The 20,690-nt window shown below is 38.2% G+C and overlaps 1 protein-coding gene across 2 annotated transcripts in view; it reads left to right on the top strand.

Annotated features, from left to right (window-relative positions):
- Window positions 1-20,690, top strand: part of LOC126752530 (voltage-dependent calcium channel subunit alpha-2/delta-3) — a 131,698-nt gene that overhangs the window by 103,090 nt on the left and 7,918 nt on the right. For both annotated transcript variants that reach the window (XM_050463411.1, XM_050463409.1), the window contains exons 5-11: window positions 16,221-16,697; window positions 16,758-17,039; window positions 17,121-17,828; window positions 17,895-17,992; window positions 18,066-18,181; window positions 18,248-18,459; window positions 18,603-18,817. In XM_050463411.1, coding sequence (XP_050319368.1) covers window positions 16,221-16,697; window positions 16,758-17,039; window positions 17,121-17,828; window positions 17,895-17,992; window positions 18,066-18,181; window positions 18,248-18,459; window positions 18,603-18,817 — 2,108 coding nt within the window. The remainder of the gene's footprint in view (window positions 1-16,220; window positions 16,698-16,757; window positions 17,040-17,120; window positions 17,829-17,894; window positions 17,993-18,065; window positions 18,182-18,247; window positions 18,460-18,602; window positions 18,818-20,690) is intronic.

The following is a 20,690-nucleotide window of genomic DNA, read 5'->3' as shown; positions in this document are numbered from 1 at the left end:
GGACATCTCTGTTAACCATGCACATTGTTGATGTTTATTAAAAGCTTCTAATAACATCTCTATTAACTGCATAGAAACGCTGGTAACCAGATATTGAGAAAGCAGCCTTAAATTCGTTATTTTTATACTCTCGCAACAAAGTTGCTAAGGAGAGTATTATACTTTTGTTCACATAACGGTTGTTTGTAAGTCCTAAAACTAAAAGAGTCAGATATAGGGTTATATATACCAAAGTGATCAGGGTGGCGAGTAGAGTTGAAATCCGGATGTCTGTCTGTCCGTCCGTCTGTCCGTCTGTCCGTCCGTCCGTTGAGTAAAAATTGAGATATCATGATGAAACTTGGTATACGTATTTCTTGGCTCCATAAGAAGGTTAAGTTCGAAGATGGGTAAAATCGGTCCACTGCCACGCCCACAAAATGGCGAAAACCGAAAACCTGTAAAGTGTCATAACTAAGCCATAAATAGAGATATTAAAGTGAAATTCGGCACAAAGTATCGCATTAGGGAGGGGCATATTTGGACGTAATTTTTTTGGAAAAGTGGGCGTGGCCCTGCCCCCCACTAAGTTTTTTGTACATATCTCGGAAACTAATACAGCTATGTCAACCAAACTCTACAGAGTCCTTTCCTTCAGGCACTTCCATATGCAGTTCGAAAATGGAAGAAATCGGATAATAACCACGCCCACCTCCCATACAAAGATTATGTTGAAAATCACTAAAAGTGCGTTAACCGACTAACAAAAAACGCCAGAAACACTAAATTTTGCGGAAGAAGTGGCAGAAGGATGCTGCACCCAGGCTTTTTTTTTAAATTGAAAATGGGCGTGGCGTCGCCACTTATGGACCAAAAACCATATCTCAGGAACTACTCAACCGATTTCAATGAAATTCGGTATATAATATATATAATATTTTCTTAACACCCTGATGACATGTACGAAATATGGGTGAAATCGGTTCACAACCACTCCTTCTTTCAATATAACGCTATTTTGAATTCCATCTGATGCCTTATCTGTATAATGTATACATTAGGAAATGAAAATACAATTCAGTACTCAAAGTACACAAAGTACACAAATTGATCTAATCTAATTAATTTTACAGCAAAATAAAAAAATATGTAAATTATTATCACTTTATCATGCGAGAGTATAAAATGTTCGGTGACACCCGAACTTAGCCCTTCCTTACTTGTTTCCAATGAAATTTATTTGTACGAACATATTCAAAATTAAACCTCTAGTACAATCCCTTGGATTCTTATACCGACAAAAACGTGTTCGTCTTTATTCGCAAATGAAATTTTCACTGTATTGAATAGTTTATTATATGAATAATAGCATAAAATGTATACCACAGCAACGCGTGGCCGGATCCCCTAGTAATTTTTTATATCTACAGATTAAATGGCTGATCCAAAGATCACACGTAGCCTACTATATCATATGCAGTTCCTAGTGAATGCCATGAAAAACAAAGTTTCTACGTTCGGTCTTATAAGTCCACAAAGTAAGTGCCTGTATCAGCCACAAACTTCCTCAGACGTTTAATTCTTATTCCCATCAACTTGGTAGGATATCTGAAGGTATGAGCTCCCAAGTGTTTAAGGATCTCGCAAACATGGCACAATCGAGAATGAAGTGTTGAGATAATTTCACTTCGTCTTCCTCCATATAGCTTCTGTCGCTGGCTTCTGGTAAGATTCTCAACCCTACAGAATGGACGCCGATAGGGCAAAGAACCCACTGAATCTCTTATGATTGACCAAAAGAGGTCATGAAGTTATAAAAACCCAACGCTGGCCAAACTATAGCGAAGCACAGTTAGTAGTAGAACACACAAGGAAAAGGGAGCACCAACCCTGAAGGCGCGAATAAAGTTCCTTGGCAGCTCATCAACTTTACAATTACCTGCGATTTCACTATGGCCAAGCAGCCATACCAGTCTTATCACAAAGTTACTCAAAGTTATTGATAACGAGAGACTATAGGAGTAGATAGTCATTCCTCTGAAGGATACTGCACTCCGGAACAGCAAATTTATCGCTATCTAAATGGCAGCAACCTTGGCTTAAAAAACATTGCAACAGTCAAGAGGTCTAAAGCTGAAGTTGATAGAGATTTTCTGACAATATCAATATTCCTTCACCAACATTCTCCCATGTGTTGGAATCATCCTAAGAGAAGCTTATTGCCCGTCGCCCCTAACGTGTTCTACCCACCCACAACTTCCTCGATAGTATTTGGACAGAGAAAAACGCTATAGTTTTGTTTGACGACTCTAAAATCGAAAAGATCCGGTTAGAGTCAAAGTAAGCAAAAATGTCAGAATCCGTACAGATACGTGTTCATTTAGAAACCCAGATTATCTGAGTATAAAAGCAATCTTCGCGGCCATAGTTATAGTGAACCTTGGTACACCACATATGCAATCTAAGCGTATAATTTCAATAATTCATGATACTTCTAGTGCATTCTTAATTAAACTTTCGTGAATGAGTTCAATAAATGTATTTATTAATTGATTATTAGAAATAATCTTAATACTGAAATACTGTGATCTAATTTAGTTTAATTTCCAGAAATATACTTTGGCAATTAAATGCATACATTGAAAATTCTATCCTTGTGTAACCGTCAAAACTCAGCTCGCAATTCAAAACATTTTCATATTTTTTTTAACAAAATGTTTCCTCAATCGACTCTCGGTATAGATGGTACTAATGGTATAGACGTTGTTCTTTGCTCTATTGGATTTTTATGGTAAACTAATTCAATAAAAAACTTTTGCATTACCAAAAAAAGGTCTAGGTTCTTCTTCTTCTTTACTGGCTTAGACACCGCCTATGCGATTATAGCCGAGTTAACAACAGCGCGCCAGTCGTTTCTTCTTTTCGCTACGTGGCGCCACTTGGATATTCCCAGCGATGCCAGGTCTTCTGCACCTGGTCCTTCCAAAAATTGGAGGTCTTCCTCTTCTCTGCTTACTCCGGCGGGTACTGCGTCGAATGCTTTCAGAGCTGGAGTGTTGAGGTCCGATGATATCAATACCTGCTTGATAAAGTTCTGCAGCTCGAATTATTTTCTCCAGCAGCAGATTTAAGAAGTCGCACAATAGGGAGTCGCCTAGTCTGAAACCTTGTTTGGTATCGAAAGACTCTAAAAGGTCCTTCCCGATCCTGACGGAGCTTTTGATGTTGCTCAACGTCAGTTTACACAACGTGGCATAAAGGCAGCTCCTTTTCGTGCAGTCAAAAGCAGCTTTGAAATAGACGAAGGAGGTGGTGTGTGCCGATTCTCCTTTCACCGGTCTTTCTGGTCAGTTGTTGGTTTTGCAGGTCTAAAGCAAAACTGATAAGGTCCAATCAGTATGTGGACGGTGGGCTTTGTTCTTTCACACAATACGCTCGATAGAACCTTATACGTGATGTTGAGGAGGCTAATCCCACGGTAGTTGGCCTAGATTGTGGGGTCTCCCTTTTTGTGGATTGGGCAGAGCACACTTAAAATCCAATCGTTGGGCATGCTTTCGTCCTACCATATTTTACAAAGAAGCTGATGCATGCTCCTTATCAGTTCTTCGCCGCCGTGTTTGAATAGCCTAGAATTAGAAAACCAAATAGAACCTTGTTTCACTTTTTTACGTATTCCCTCATTGAGACTACAACTAGAATTTCAACCAAATATTTAATGTTTACACTTTCCAAAGACAAAATTACAGCCGTCCAACAAACGGCCCGTGATTTAGTAAGGTAAGTCCTTGGAGGACAAAAAAATGTGCTGCCTAAAATAACTATATTCAAAGTTCTTCGAATCAACTAGGAATACTCTCTGAGCTTTGGTAATATTCAGCCAGAAACTATGAGCAAATATTAAACTCTTCCATATGTTATTTTTCACCATTAAAGTCATTTATCAAACACATCATCCTTAAATGCACAAACAGACAACTGAAAGAATAAAGAATGGAAAATTAATGAAAAAGATGTTTAGTTTGCATCTTCCCAGGCGACATAATTATCACCAAGAAAATTATTTCCTAGTACAACTCAACATGCGCTCTTACTGACACCTACCAGAGTGCAGGGAACCAACAACTCGACACCCAAGAGCACTACAACAAAAAAGTGAGAAAATATCTTGACTGACTTGTTTACATGCACTTTTCCAGTGATACTTAAATATGTGTTTATTTGCGTTCATTTTTTCTGTTTTTTTTTCGTGGGAAATATGAACTCTTACGCAATGGCACAGACAGTGCAATGGCATAGAGTCCTTTAAGGAAACATCCATAGCAAACACAATGACTATAGAATTTAAACCTTGAAAGTGTGAATCATCCACAGCGCGGCAGCAAATGTGCGAAAAGAAGCTTAAAGTGGAAGAAAGAATTAGAAAGCAAGCGGCAAGATGGACAGCTTAGACTTTAGAAATGCAGCGCCAAATTGCAACTTTTTGGGATGAGAGCGGAGGGTTGTAAGTTTATAAAGCAAACATGAACTGGCAGACAAACAAGCGAAGATTTTGAAAAAAAACAGAAAATTATTTAAAAGCCGGCCAAATGAACACGCAGACATCTGGCAAGGCAATGGCAGGCAGACGAGCATAAGCGGAGAAGAATACGAAATAGCTGTGGAAAAACACAGCGCCGCGTTTGTTGGCTGTTAGTTTTGCGCCTTAACACGGACGGCGGATGGGTGATTATAGCACAAGCCTATGAACTGCCGGGTAGACGGACAAAGCGTAAAACAACAGCAAACAAACAAAGTAGCAGACAGTCAGACTTGCAAGAGTAAACGCTCTCCAACGCCTCCGGTGCGTCGCTACACGCAAGTAGAAGCAGCAACAAAGCAAAAATAGCGGCGCTAAAGGAAGTCAACGCACACACCCATACATACACACGCAACCACATACACACAACAAAGCAAACGTAATGCAATTCGCATGCGTTCACATTTATCATACGCCCGGGTGTACCTACTCCACAGTACGTTTATCATACGCCCGGTGTATCTTTTTTCTAGGCTCGCACACACATACAAATATAGACATGTGTTGGTGCATGCATTACGAAGGCGTCGACCCAGCAGCATTTGATTCTCCTGTTGTTGTTGTTTGTTAGCTGCCTGCTCGGCTTGTTTGTCTTACATGCGAGTTGACGCTTTGACTATTTGTGCAACAGCAAGACGATTGCATTAAAAAGCAGGCAGCATGTTACACTTGCGTTGACTTGGCCTCCGACATGGGTCGCTGCTGCTGATTTCTTCCTTTCTCTGTGTTTTTTTTTTGCTGCCGCTGCGTCAGCACACGACATGTCGGCAGCAGGGCAACGCATGTTGCCAACATTAAAATGCACTCACTCAGTCGCATCACATTTGTGGAGCGCATTCAGACAAGTGCGGCGTAAAGTGCACAGCACCGTGTTGGGCACCGGCGTCAGCTTTACAAATACACCATTGTCAGTTATTATTAAAAAAAAAAGAAAAAAACATGCACACACACATAGCAAAATGGTGTTGGCGAACAGGATTCCAATGGTGAGTGTTGTTTGCCAACGGATTTGCAACAAGATGTTTTACTTGCAACATGACGCATTCGCACTGTCCACACGTACAAACACTAGAAGTTACATTTTGGCTGCAAATTGTTAACATTTGAGTGAATGTTGGCAATTTTAATGGACGACTTCTAATACTCACAAATGCGACAGTTCAATATTTGCAAAGTTCTCTACACACTAAAGCAGCTTTCTGCACCAAATAACTTTTCAGCTACTTAAAAATATAGTAACAGCAATTTTTCGTGAGTACCTCTCAAATTCTTTTTTATGAACGTGTGCTTTAACGCCGCAAGCGATAAGTGCAACAAAACCAATGTCGAAATTGGTAGAACGATAAGCTTTCAGAGCAGCATCTTAAAGTGTGGAGCACTTCATTACTTGTTTAATTAAGACTCCTAAGCCTAATTCAGTACACTTTAGAAACACCCCGAGATGGTATAAAGTAAAAGCGCAAACATCCAGCACATGCCCTTGCTATATTTTTAAAGTATGTATTACAAGAAAATATTGCTATTTACTAGTATAAGTTTTAAGAATTATCGGGTTATATCCAGTGAATATATTAGGTCTAGTAAAAAAAAAACAATTACTTCTGCAATAGCTGGATTTAGTATTCTGTATCTCTCGTTATATGTCATTCGACGTGTTACGTTATGTCGTTAGAAAGATAAGATTTCATACAAAAACAAATAAGGAAAGGCTAAGTTCGGCTATAACTGAACATTTCATGCTGTTATAACTTGCAAAGATTAATGACAGAGAAATGCCTTTAGGTACATAAGGCTTGTTAATTATATTTTCGGACAAAAGTCAACTGTAGATCCTTGGGTCCACATATTCAGTACCCAGAGCTGCAAACGTTTTAGTACGATTCGGCCCATTTTTGGTCATAAGATGGCACACTTCAAAGCGATTATTCGTGCAAAGTTTTGTCCCGTTATATTAATTGTTTCTCGATTTGTACGCTGTACGCTGGAAAGTGAAGGAATCAAACTGGAGTTTAAAATTGTGTTATATGAGAAGCAGTACTTGTATATGAGAAACTGGCGTGGTTGCAGTCCGATATCGCCGATGTTATATAGGAATGTAAGAAGAGTATCATTTACCAAATTTGATTGAAATGGGCCGGGAGGTTCTCGAGATATATTATTTCATCTAAAAGTGGGCGGATCTATGGCTTTTTATACAGGCTTTTATAAAGCGCTCTCATTCATCTCGAGTATAAAATTCATTCATCATGTGTTTGGGGTTTAAAATTATTTATTTATTGCGATTTTAGTACTTTTAAACAGTACCGTTATATTGGGAGTGTGCGGGGTTATACTCCGATCATCCGATTCATCCATTTTCACACTGTTGATAAAAGTTGTTATGGTATTTATGCTAGGTGCATATATATAACAAAACAAAATTATTATAAGTACTCTACAGTAAGATGTTAAAAGAATATGAAAAACTTCTCATATAATTTTGTAGTTACTTGACTCAGTATTGTTTGAAAATTTGACGAGTGCTCTCAGAGAGCATGAGTGCAAGCCGAGTAGAAAATCGTCTAGTACTACAGATTACCATTTCGGGCCCCGGCGATGTCTATCAGCCTCAACCCATTTGGGAATGTTTCGTCGTGGAGACTGAATTTACCGACCGTAGTGCCAAAGATACCTTCTTTGCCCACCCTGGCGTTAAAGTCGCCAAGCACGATTTTGACATCGTGGCGGGTGCAGCTCTCATAAGTGCGCTCCAAGCGCTCATAGAAGACATCTTTGGTCACTCGTTCTTCTATTCCGTCGGGGCATGGGCGCAAATCAGCGAAATTTTGAAGAACCTCGCTTTGATGCGATTGTGGCTAGACGTTCATTCACCGGAGTGAATGATAGTACTCGGCGACGGAGACTCTCTCACACAAAGAGTCCCACACCAAACTTGCGCTCCTTAAAATGTCTCTAATTAATGAGCAATCAAGTTTTGTATTATATTAACTTATTTTATATTAAAATCGTCATCAAATAAGATATATGTGGGGTGGGTTCGTGTTTATTATGTAAAAGTGTTGGTTTTATAAAAGTGTTTGTTTCACAAAAGTGTTTTTATTTTAGTTTCACAAAAATTTTTTAGTTTTAGTTTCATAAACTGTTTGCACTTGGCATCGTGCTCGTCCGCGTGTCGACTGACTGTCGTTTTCAAAGTCTTCGTTACTTGCTTCTTCATCGCTACTCGTTTCTTCGTCGCTACTCGTTGTCTATTGCGATCAGTGTTGCATGTTACTGTCCGCACGTTCGCCCACTTCTAGTCTGTCCTTTCTTTGTTCCACATTCGGCCGTCCTGACATTCGTTCGTCCTCGAACGACGTGCACCATTTTTTCATGAACTCGGCAACTGTTGTTGTTCGATACGGTCCTGCGCGTTCACCTATTTTTTCGACATCATACCTGCCATGATTCAATTTCTTAACAATTTTGTACGGTCCTAAAAACTTTTTATTAACTTTTAATGACTATATTGTGTACGCTTAATAGCTACTAACTCATTTTCTTCATACGTTTGTTCGGCTTTTCTTGTTGCTTTCAAATTTTTTCGATTTTCTTCCTGTATTATTTTAATATTTTTCCTAGCCATCTCTCTAACCTGGTCACGTTCTGTTTCTAGCTCTTTGATTACTTCATTTTCAATGTACTCACTCAAGTCTATCTGATCTTCTACACGCATGTCAAGCCCTGTTAAGAGCTTGAATGAAGACACCTTTGTGCTACGATTTGGATAATTGCTTAAATTTTTTTGTATATTATCAACGTTTTTATACCATTGATCTGGATTGTTCAGAGAAAGTTTCGTCAACATTGGAATTACTGTTCGGTGGATGCGCTCTACTTGTCCGTTTCCGCTCGGTACACCCGTCGCGATAAAGAGATGTTGAATTTCATGTTCACGAAAGTAGTCTCTAAACGCTGGAGAGGTAAAAGATGCTAAAAATGCAAAAATAGCAGCTTGTTTACGCAACCTATCAATCACTGCTGATGCACCAGTATCTTTGGTAGGATATAACCCGACAAATTTGGAGAATGCGTCTACAACTGATAAAATGTGGTTATAACGTTTCGCGGTGACCGTTAAAGGTCCTAAGTGGTCTAACTCACAAACAACAGCCAGTATCAACCAATGCATCAAATTTTAGTCCTCCTACCTTCATTATTTTTAACGGTAAACTTATTTCGATTTGTCAATATTTACAACATTAATTTTATCTGATTCCTTCTTTACTTTTATACCTGCAGTACCATTGCATTCAAAAGACTTGTGTCATATACCATTACATGTCAAACATTTGGTTTGTTGACTGCTGCAGTCTCGAATGAGATGTGTGGAGCTTCCACACCTAAAACACGATTTTGAGACTTTCTGATTATAACTTGTATTTACGACTTTCTGTATTGACTTGTCTGCTTTACTATGGATTTTTTCGAAAACTTTTATCTTATCTTTTAACTCACTAATTGCTTTTGTTTCGTACAGAACCGCTTTGTTCAATTTCGTATATATTATTCCCTCAATGAAATATGATACTAAACTTTCAGTATCGATATTTATTGGCTTTCCAATTTCTGTAATAACATACAAATACTCGCGAAACCTTTCGTTTACCCTCTTCTTACGACTTCTCAACTGACTATGAACTTCTGACGACGACACCTTTTTCCCAAGTTCACAGATCAATTCTTCCTTCAGTGATTCCCAACTGACCAAGCCTCGTTGACTTCTAATAAACCATTTGGCAGCTCCTTTCAGCAACTGCTTGCTATAAATAAATTTCTGCCCACTATTCCACCCTACTACTAATGCATTCTCCTCAAGGTCATTCATCCATTGTTGAATATCGATATTATCGTCACCATTAAATTGTGTTAGGCTTTCTTGGATATTATTAAACGTAAAAACAGATCTACCTATCGGTGCCACTGCCGCAGTAAAATTTGTATTTGGTACATCGTCGTAGGAACTAACTGATTCAGCATTTTCATCATCCTCATCATCCTCATGTGTCTCATGTCCATGGTACAACAACAGTCTTTTTGCAACTCTGCTTTACGTCCAGTAGTTCAAATATTTAGTTCACGTAGTGCTTGCTGCAATTCCCTAATATTGAGTGTCAGTATTACTTGTCTGTCCATTTTCGCAATGCAAATTTTACTTATAATTAAAAGGTGTTTCTAAACAAACAACTATAAATGTAAAAATAATCAATAATATATATGTAAATATATCGATTTTATATTAAACTTATCTGCTTTCCGCGTCTAACTTCTTTACTTCTTCGTTCAACATCTATGTTTCTGCCTTCAGCTTACTCAACTTGTTCAACTTTTCTGCTTCTTCGTTAGACTTCTCGCTTCTTCGTTCAACGTGTTCACCTTTCGTTACTTTCAAATTACTTCTTTTGTTTGCCACACTTCGTTACCAATATGCTTTTCCTTTCCACACGATCGTCGTTTTTTCTCGTACTCGAATTCGCTGCTACCACTTATCGCTGGATCTGTATTTCATACGAATGGAATACATTAGCTGCTTTTTCGCCGTTAATTTTGAAATGGCGACTTCGTATGACGACGAACAATTAATGACGCTTCCCGAACTTTCCAGAATTTTAGTATTGAAAATTAAGAAATTTTTATAGCGTTTGAAGACGCTTTTTTGTTTTTGTTTTGTTTTTTTTTCACTGGCCGACACTTGAAATATATTTGTGTATTGCACTGCGTTTGACGACGCTGACAATTACAAAATAACGGACGATTAAGTGTTGAATGTTTTTATAGCGTTTGACGACGCAATTTGACGCAACAAATGATTTTTAAACCTTTTTTCACAATTCCACCGGTTGAGTCCCCAATTTGTGGGGTGGGTTCGTGTTTATTATATAAAAGTGTTTATTTTATAAAAGTGTTGGTTTTATAAAAGTGTTTGTTTCACAAAAATGTTCTAGTTTTAGTTTCTCAAACTGTTTGCAACTGGCATCGTACTCGTCTGCGTGTCGACTGTCAGTCGTTTTTTCGTCGCGACTCGTTGTCTATAGCGATCACTGTTGCATGTTACTGTCCGCACGTTCGCCCACTTCTAGTCTGTCCTTTCTTCGTTCCCACATATGTATATGTGATACAAACTCAACCAAGTCCGCTAAAATTAATATATTGAGTGGATTTGAAAACCATCGGCGAAAGGATCGGAATTCATTCTGTGAGGAATAATATAATTGTAAAACTTTAAGGTACCTAATATCATTGAAATATATTAACGGTGCATTATAGTGGTGCAAAAACCAAGAGTAGTCGGCCCATATTTGCGTCGACTTTTTACGAATAGTTTCACGCAAACGACGCATAACACTCAAATAGTATTCCTTGTTGGCAGTTGGGGCAATCGGAAGAAATTCAGAGTGCACAGCAATCGATATCGGATGTGAAAACAGCAAACTCTCTTAGCACTCGTCTCTCTGCGATAATTTGTTTTTTGTTTTAGTAATAAAAGAACAACAAGGAAGAAAAGGCTAAGTCCGTGTGCAACCGAACATTTTATAATCTTGCAACATGCAAGAATTAACTCCAAGGAAATACCTGAATATGTGAAACGTCATTCAGAGGATTGAAATTTTGTCAACTTTTTATATACAAGTACATACATATATACAAGGTGCGTTCCAAAGTAAACAGGACTTAAAACGGAACAAATGGTTTTTTCGGCAAGATTAATTTATTTTTTTCAAAATAGTCTCCTTCTGCTTCAATACAGCTTTTTGCACGGTCCAAAAGCATGTCGAAAGAGTGTTTTAGCTCAAGATTAATTTATTTTGTTCAAAATAGTCTCCTTCTGCTTCAATACAGCTTTTTGCACGGTCCAAAAGCATGTCGAAAGAGTGTTTTAGCTCGTTGGCCGGTATGGCCACCAGTATGCTGGTGCAAGCCTTTTGTATGGCCTCTGCGTCTGCATAACGCTTTCCTTTCATGGGCAAATGCATTTTTCCGAAAAGGAAGAATTCGCAAGGTGCCATATCGGGTGAATACGGGGAGTGGTTAATGGTTAAATGGTAAATGGATTATTTGGTTCAATAATCGGTCACAAGCGTCGATCGAATGTTGGATTCTGAACAATTTTTGGTCGTCGGTCAATTTATGGGGAACAAACCGTAATCGGTCAAAATGCGATAAATCGATGTTTTGGAGACGTTCAATTCCATTTCCTTGTATAAACTTTTTTTGTCCCATGACATTCGCCAAAAATGTGCAAATATCTCCTTACGCACATTTTCTGAATAAAAAGAACAATCCAGTTTGGAATTTTTTAATGATACGTTATTTTGCATTTTAAGTGACGATATGCATATATATGATCAAATTGAAAGGTGAATTTTGCCCATTTCATCCCCTCTCGCTGCAATACACTTATGCCAACGAATTCTCCATCCAGTTGGAAAATTCCTCCATCGTGATGGCCATCAGAGCCTTCTTCGATTCATCTTTTATATCCTCGATTGAGTCAAAACGGTGTCCTCGGAGTGGTCGTGTGAATTTGCTGAATAGCCAGAAGTTACGCAAAGGTAAATCAGTCTAATGCGGTGATTGCGGCACTATATTATTTGAAAATGTGGCGAAATGATCACGAATAACCAATACAGTATGAGATGGTGCATTATCGCACTTCTTTGTTCAATAAATTCAGATAAAGTAAAAATTGAAGAATTCACTTTTAGAGCCTTACAAAACGACGCGTATCTTAAATACTAATGAATATTTTGATGTGAAATTTAGCATCGATGTCACTAACAGTACTACCAACTTACAGAAAAAAATTACCGATTCCAAAAACAAACGAAGTAAAAATTAAAAATTCATCTGTCAATTTGATCACAGTAGTATATGTAACTCATACTCTGAGCGGCATATTCGGCATAAGGTTTGTTAGAAAAACTAAAATCATTATGGGAGTTGGGTAGTAACAACCCGAATTTATCTATTAACTATTATCATGCAACATGCTAAAAAACGTTTCCTGGGTTGTTTTAAAGTACCTCACCTACAATCATATGTAGTAACGTCAACCGGATGTTCAGAAATCCTGATATTAGTTACATAGAGACTAGGTCAAGTTTTGTCCCAAATTTATATATTTTAGGCACAGTTGTTATGATAAAAATATTGGCCGATATATGTAGTACAAAGTCACCCGGAAGTTCGAATAACTTTGTATTGAGTATATGGGGGCTCAGCGAAGTATTGACCCCATTTAACCCATTTTTGATGCACAAACTTACTTCCGTCATAGTAGGACGGGAGTGATTGTAGAGTTTGGTATTTATTCGGCGAGAGAGAACTTTATTAGCCTACTCAGTCCAAAGTAGCACCTGTTGGCAAAAATGATTCTGCGTTGGATTTCAAGGCTGATATTGTTGTTGATGTTGATGGCGGTTCCAAGATAGACAACATTATCTACAATTTCAAAGTTATGACTGTAAACAGGTTTTCACAAACGTTTAGGTGTTAACAAAATATTTTTTTAAGTGCAAATGAAATCAATCCATGAATTACAATCATGCTATGTTACACCATATTTCCTAAAGTTACTTAGTTGGATTATTGTATTTTGTTTCATGTCCAAAATATTTATAATAAAATCAATCTAAGCAATTCAGAACACTATATTCATTTTATCAGTTTTTTAAGAAATAACAAAAGCCATATTTTTTGTTGGAGAATGGCATAACACTACTCGAAATATTCTTACTTAATTTTGTTGTGACATCTGCTATTGAAATAATAATAAGTTATAATGACAGATTGAGTTTTTTAGGCAGCACACTTAGCAGCTACGGTGAAAAAAGCACCGTAGTCGGTGAATGCAGTGGACGCCCAAAAGAGGTTGTTACTGACGAAAACATCAAAAAAGTCCGCAAACTAATTTTGAATGACCATAAAGTGAAGTTATTCGAGATAGCACTCTAAACTAAACTTGGACATTATACCGTTCACGTACATTTGGGTATGAGAAAGCTCTGTGCAAGGTGGATGCCGCGCGAGCTCTCTTTTGACCGAAAACAACGACGAGTTGATGATTCAGAGTAGTGTTTTCAGATATTTAAGCGCAATAGAGCCGAATTTTTGGGTCGATATGTATTAATGGATGAAGCATGGTCCTATAATTTCATTCCGAAGTCCAATTATTAGTCATCCGAGTGCACCGCACACAATGAACCAAAGCAAAAATAGCATGGAAAATCGTAACAGTCGGCTGGCAAGGTTATAGCATCTGTATTTTGATATGCGCGTGGAAAAATTTTTAATGATTTACTTGAAAAAAGAAAAACAAACGACTAAGAATTACATAGCGTTAGCATTTAAAGAAAAACGAAGAGCTGTTTCACCAATGCACCGGGTCACAAGTCAGGGAAAGAATGGCAAAAATCCAGAAATTAGGTTTTGAATTGCTTCTGAATTCACCATATTTTCCAGATTTGGCTCCCAGCACTATTTTCCATTCTCAGACCTCTAAAGAATGCTTGCTGGAAAGAAATTTTCCTCGAATGAAGAGATGATCGCCGAAACTATGGTATATTTTGGAGCAAAGGACAAATCGTACTACCAAAAATGTATCGAAAAGTTGGAGGGTTGCTATAATCTATGTATCACCCTTTAAAGGAATTTCGCCAAAAAATGTATTTTACTATGGTAGGCTGGAGACTTTTCAATTGACCTATTGGTTTTGATATTTTTGGTGAGAAATCAAACCATAGGAAACTTATTTTTAACTTAATAGTGGGCTGTATCAATTGTTCAAATCTCTGAAAAAGATGTCCACATCTAACTGAAATACAAGCGAAAAAAGTTTTTTTTCGGAAATGTCAGATTAGTAATGCTTATTGCAACAAATTGTTGTAAGGAATATTTCCGGCCTTGTTTATACTTGGTAACTCTAACTGAAAGAAATTTGTATATAAGTAGAAAAAATTGCATAGACGTAGTTTTTCATAGCACACAAATTCACACAAATAATTTTACAAGTGTTATTGAACTTCTAGAAGTAAAGCAACTCGAGAGCCAAGTATGTGTTATGTAACATCTTGCCGGTCAAGATACAAATTTCATGTTTAAAATTTGTTTATTTTTTGGTTAATTTTTCAAAGCCTAGACATTGAAAAGTTTGTGCAATACCATATATCACTAAATAAGTATATACAATGTTCAAACGCCTACACTCAGGCGACATTTTCTGAATAGTTGCTCGACCAAATATTTTATAACACCCTCCAGCCATCGCCTTCTCATCGCAAAAGCAATGAGCTCAGTAATACTATATGCTGCTCCAGTATGGATACAAGCACTAGACAAAAAAACATATGCCAGACCAATAAATGCGGTGTATAGACTCACAACAATAAGAGTACCACGTGCATTCTGAAGCGAAGCAGTACTTCAGCTGCCGCCCATAGACAACCAGGGAGACGAGTTCACGAGATTATTCAAGCTATCAGCGCCAATTACAGAAATCAACAAGTTAGGAAGGACTAAATTCGGGTGTCACCGAACATTTTATACTCTCGCATGATAGAGTGATAATCGAGATTTCATTATCCGTCATTTCCACATATATTTCAAAACCGTATTTGTGTAAGGTTTTTTCCAAACATCATTGGTCCAAAATGTATATATTGCAATATACAGAGAAGGCATCAGATGGAATTCAAAATATCTTTATATTGGAAGAAGGCGTGGTTGATTTGTGGGCGTGGCAGTGGGCCATGCCCATCTTCGAACTTAACCTTCTTATCTTAAGAAATACGTGTACCAAGTTTCATCATGATATCTCAATTTTTACTCAAGTTACAGCTTGCACAGACCGACGGACAGACGGAGACAGACATCCGGATTTCAACTCTACTCGTCACCCTGATCACTTTGGTATATATAACCCTATATCTGACTCTTTTAGTTTTAGGACTTACAAACAACCGTTATGTGAACAAAACTATAATACTCTCCTTAGCAACTTTGTTGCGAGAGTATAAAAAAGAGAGGAGAGAAAGAGGAGCATAATTATATGGCAGCAACGATAGCAAACCTCAACTAAAGAACGGTGGACCCTTAGCCTTTTACTTGACATCCATACGTGGATAACTAGACAACATAGGGACCTGGATTTCCACCTGACCCAAATATTAAGCGGGTAGGCGTGCTTCAGTGGCTATCTATTGTTCGATAGAAAACTCTGAACACGTGTTTTTCCATTGTTCTCGGTTCCGTGGGAGTGTCTTAAGTTGAGAGTAGGTTAGGTTTAGCGGATTAAAGTTCAGTACTCCGGACTTCGATGCTTACCCCTACTATAAGACAAAATAAAAACCCTAACATGAGAGGTTGTGCGTACTTGGTGTTACCGCTTTTACCGTTTTGGTAAACTTGTTTCAATATATTTCTTGTTTTTTTGATTAATGTCTAATTCGCTATTAAAATACATCTTTATTTTATAAACTTTCCTTATCAAATATATGAGAAAAATATTAAATTTATGTATGATATTCCGATATTTGAAAAATTATTTACTTGAGTAGCTTTTAGAAACTTAAAATATTTTGACTTTATTCGGTTACTAAAATTTAAATGCTTTCTTTTCTTACAGCGCATTATGGACTCCGCCGAACAGGCCGCTCTCTCCGAATTGGAATCACAGAACTCACACAGTACTTCCGCGACGATAAACAATCAGCACTACGATGCGCGTCGCATTAACGAATACAACTCGGATGGTAAATTGGCGGATGGTGCAAGGCATATGGACATACGTTTTATGCGTCGTTTCGAGCGATTACCCGTCAATCTCAGTCTCAGTTCCATTTTAGTGCCGAATTCTGTCTCGCTTGACGAGCCTGATGTAAAGTCAGCACTTCAGTGGAGCGCACATCTCGATCCACTCTTTCAAAACAATCTTGAACGCGATCCAGCGCTCTCGTGGCAATATTTCGGCTCATCAACTGGTTTCTTACGTCGTTTCCCTGGCACTGCTTGGCCACCCGAGGGTTCGAAGGGCAGCAAACAAATACACGACTTTCGCGCACAAAACTGGTTCGTACAAGCCGCATCGTCACCAAAAGATATTGTAAGTTTCTGTGTTTGTTTGACATGTTAGATTAACTGATTTTCTATTGATGGAATACAGATGATATTATTGGATTCTTCGTCGAGCATGTCGGACAAATCTTTCGAACTCGCTATGGCTACAGCTTTTAACATACTTGACACGCTAGGTGAGAACGATTTCGTCAACTTGATTACATTTGCGGAGGATGTCAAAACGCCGGTACCGTGCTTTAAGGACCGCATGGTACGCGCCACCCCAGACAATATACAGGAAATCAAATCCGCAGTAAAAGCAATTAAGCTCGAAAATACTGCCAATTTCACAGCTGGTCTGGAGTATGCGTTCAGCTTGCTTCACAAGGTTGGTTGTTTATCTAACTACTAAATATTATATTTTTCAAAAATTTTTAATCGTCTTGATTTTGTTTATCTATAATTTTAGTACAATCAATCCGGCGAAGGCAGTCAATGTAATCAAGCCATTATGCTCATTACCGAGAGTACTTCGGAGACGCATAGCGACATAATCAAACAATACAATTGGCCTCACATGCCCGTACGAATATTCACCTACCTTATCGGTTCCGACTCGAGTAGTCGCAGCAATTTGCATGAAATGGCCTGCTCCAATAAAGGTTTCTTCGTACAAATCAACGATATGGATGATGCACGCAAAAAGGTTATCGACTATGCGCTGGTTATGGCACGTCCCATGATAATGTATCAGGCCGATCATCCAGTGCACTGGAGTCCAGTCTTCGTTGCTGGCAAGACTGGTGGCTTGGCGCGCGACTCTGACTACCAGCGCAGGCTGGTGACGACAGTTTCAACTCCGGTCTTCGATAGACGAAACCATTCGGTGCGTGTGGCAAATTTACTCGGTGTTGTTGGCACCGATGTGCCCATCGAGGAGATACGTAAGATGATACCGCAACATAAATTGGGACCGAATGGATATTCGTTTATCGTTGATAATAATGGGCGTGTACTGTATCATCCAGATTTGCGTCCACTGAGTGATGGTAATCAATATATTGACCAGTTGCGGCCGCGGTACACGTCAGTCGACGTAACGGAGTTGGAACTGCCGGAAACCGAAGTGGGCAACGAGCATGAAATTGTCGAAATGAATAAGAATCTCTTATACGATGTAAGTGGAGAGTGAATATAATATTGAAATAGTCTTATAGTTTATTAAATACCGTTTTTTTAACAGATGCGCAATGATATGCTCATGCCCAAGGAGGGTGAAACCGAATTCACGGTATTCAATCACTTTGACGAAATGAAACGAGTGACGGCGCGTACACAAAGGTATATCCTAGCCCCAGCAAAGTATCTGATAATACAATACGTAATAATTCAATGATATTCTCATCGATTTTAGGTATTTTTATGGACCTATTGAAGATACGCCCTTTACCTTAGCTGTTGTACTCCCTGAAAAATATGGCAGCCACGAATTGGTCTCCCAACAGGAAATAAGGCACTCGCGCAGAAATGGTACGACAATTTTTCTACTTTATCTTAACTTTATATTTTCACTCACAGTGTTTTCTTATCCCACAGTGACCGAGTACTTTAAGGGAGACAGTTGGCGCGTACATCCCGACTGGGTGTATTGTGAGTACAATAGTGTTAGCGATTTAGAGAAGGAGCGTGAAAGCTCTGGCGAATATCTCTCAGCCTCACGTGAACAAGAATTAAGTTTCGGCTCACCGGAAGAGCAGGTCTTACATTTCTTGGGACGTGCAGGACGGCCAGGCTGGAAGTGGATGTCGGTAAGCAAATTAAAAGCAAAAGTTCGTGGTAGAATAGAAATATCAGTATCCAGACCTTCAATATTGTCTGCTAAAATAGTTCTGCTAAAAAAAAAAATTTTACGAACAGTTTTAACTAACTTAAGCCATTTTATTTCTCACAGGTGCGACCAAAACCACCGCAACCACACCATGCCATGCATGGCGTGACACCTGTCGGCCATTTTGCTCAGCATCTAAATAACGTGCAAGGTTCTCGCAAAGCCGAACCCTACTATTGCGATCGAACCTTGGTACAGAGTTTAGTGCGTGATGCTATGGTAACCGATGGTCTGGATCGAAATTCAACTGGAACGTCCAATGGAAAGGAGGATAAACAGTATGTGTCCGACAACACGTGCTGCATAAGGATGCATGCATTTATTCTTTCATTTTCTTTTAAATTTGCATATCCTCTTTTGATTTAACTCTGCACAATGAGAACAGGTACAACAAATCCAGGTTGCAACTCTAAATCAGTTCAATGAAGAATTTATAAGTCTACAAGAATAATGAGTCTCGATCTATGCTGAAGATACACCTTTTCAAAATATTTTTAGATTCGTGAAAGAAAAATCATAGTGCGTTTCGTAAAGCTTTCCTCCAACTTTTCGTTTAAAACCGATTAGTTGTTCGAAGGCAACATAAACCTTATAGGGTTCTATTAATATGGAAAGGGTTGTCTTTTGCGACATTTGTGTAGTTTTGCAAATAGTTCTTCACAACTTCAGCGTCAAAGAAAAGCGGAAAATCGTCCTTTGATCCGGGCCTAGAATAGTCGCTCTGCTTATACGATATCGTGGTATTTTGTCACGTATCTTCCATGCTAGTTGTTTTCATGATAGAAAGAGAAGAGTCGCGATATATGTACATGCTACAAGCGTTCTTTGATTTCTTTTTGCGATTTCGCTTCCAAAAATAAGAGTGAAATCACCAGTGTTTGTTTCTCTTTTTTCCATTTTCTAAAACTGCAAATACGTCCGCTTTCACACCCAGTCGTAGTCTACGAGAAGAAGAAAATTTCTCTTGCAAATATTGAGGCCTTCCCACAGAGAAGCTACAGTGTGTTCAAAAAATAATGTTTTCGTTTTCCAACGTGTAGGTAGCGTTTATTGGGAAAATGTTGCAATTATAATGTATAGAAAATGTGTTGCTATAGCTGACGTTTATTCAATACTTGCTTCAATCCACCGCGTTGTCTATCACCTCCTGACATCCTTGATGACAACATGGAACTAAATTTTCCACACAGAAAGATACCTCCAGGTATGTTGGGGTAGCGGAATAAAATATTTTGTTCACATTAAAATATTTTCTTGATACTTTGGCTTTTGGTTTGAAGTCCATACATTCTCTAATGTATAAGAGTCTGGTAATGCTATGGCAAATCTAAAGTAGCTATAAAGTATATATATATGGTTTTCATGATTTACATTTTCTGTATATATGAAACACCTCAGTTTTTATTTCCAATCATGATTATACTCTCCCAAACCCATGAGTCCTAAAACTAGTCAGAAGTTATATATCCATAAACATAGAGCATCCTCTGTTGTCCGTCCGGTGCAAGCTTAACACTTCTCTTGAATCATAAGAAGGTTAAGTTCGAAGATGGGTCCCCTTCTGAACCAAACACATCTCTGAGCCATAAATAAAGTTGAAACAACCAAAGGATCGCATTAGGGAGGGGCGTACGTAATTTATTTAGTTTTTTTTATGTCTTTTGAAACAAGAGTCGCTTTCTTTAGGTATTTTATACAGTTCAAAAAATGGAAGAAAGGATAATATTACAAAGTTATGTTCAAAATCACTAAAAGTGCGTTAACCGACTAACAAGAAACGTCAGAAACACTAAATTTTACGGAAGAAATTGCAGAAGGAAGCTGCACCCAGGATTTTTTTAAAAATTGAAAATGGGCGTGGCGTCGCCCACTTATGGACCAAAAACCATATCTCGGGAACTACTACACCGATTTCAATGAAATTCGGTATGTAACATTTTCTTAACACCCTGATGACATGTACAAAATATGGGTGAAATCGGTTAAGAACCACGCCTTTTTTCAATATAACGCTATTTTGAATTCCATCTGATGCCTTCTCTGTATAATACGAGTATAAACATTAGGAACCAATGATGATAGCGGAATAAAACTTTACAAAAATACGGTATTTGAAAAATATGGCGTAATGACGTATTATGAAATCTCGAT

Source organism: Bactrocera neohumeralis, chromosome 3, assembly GCF_024586455.1.
Source record: "Bactrocera neohumeralis isolate Rockhampton chromosome 3, APGP_CSIRO_Bneo_wtdbg2-racon-allhic-juicebox.fasta_v2, whole genome shotgun sequence".
Classification (NCBI taxonomy): domain Eukaryota; kingdom Metazoa; phylum Arthropoda; class Insecta; order Diptera; family Tephritidae; genus Bactrocera; species Bactrocera neohumeralis.
The sequence above is the reverse complement of the archived record's forward strand: the minus strand, read 5'-3'. Positions and strand labels throughout refer to the sequence as shown.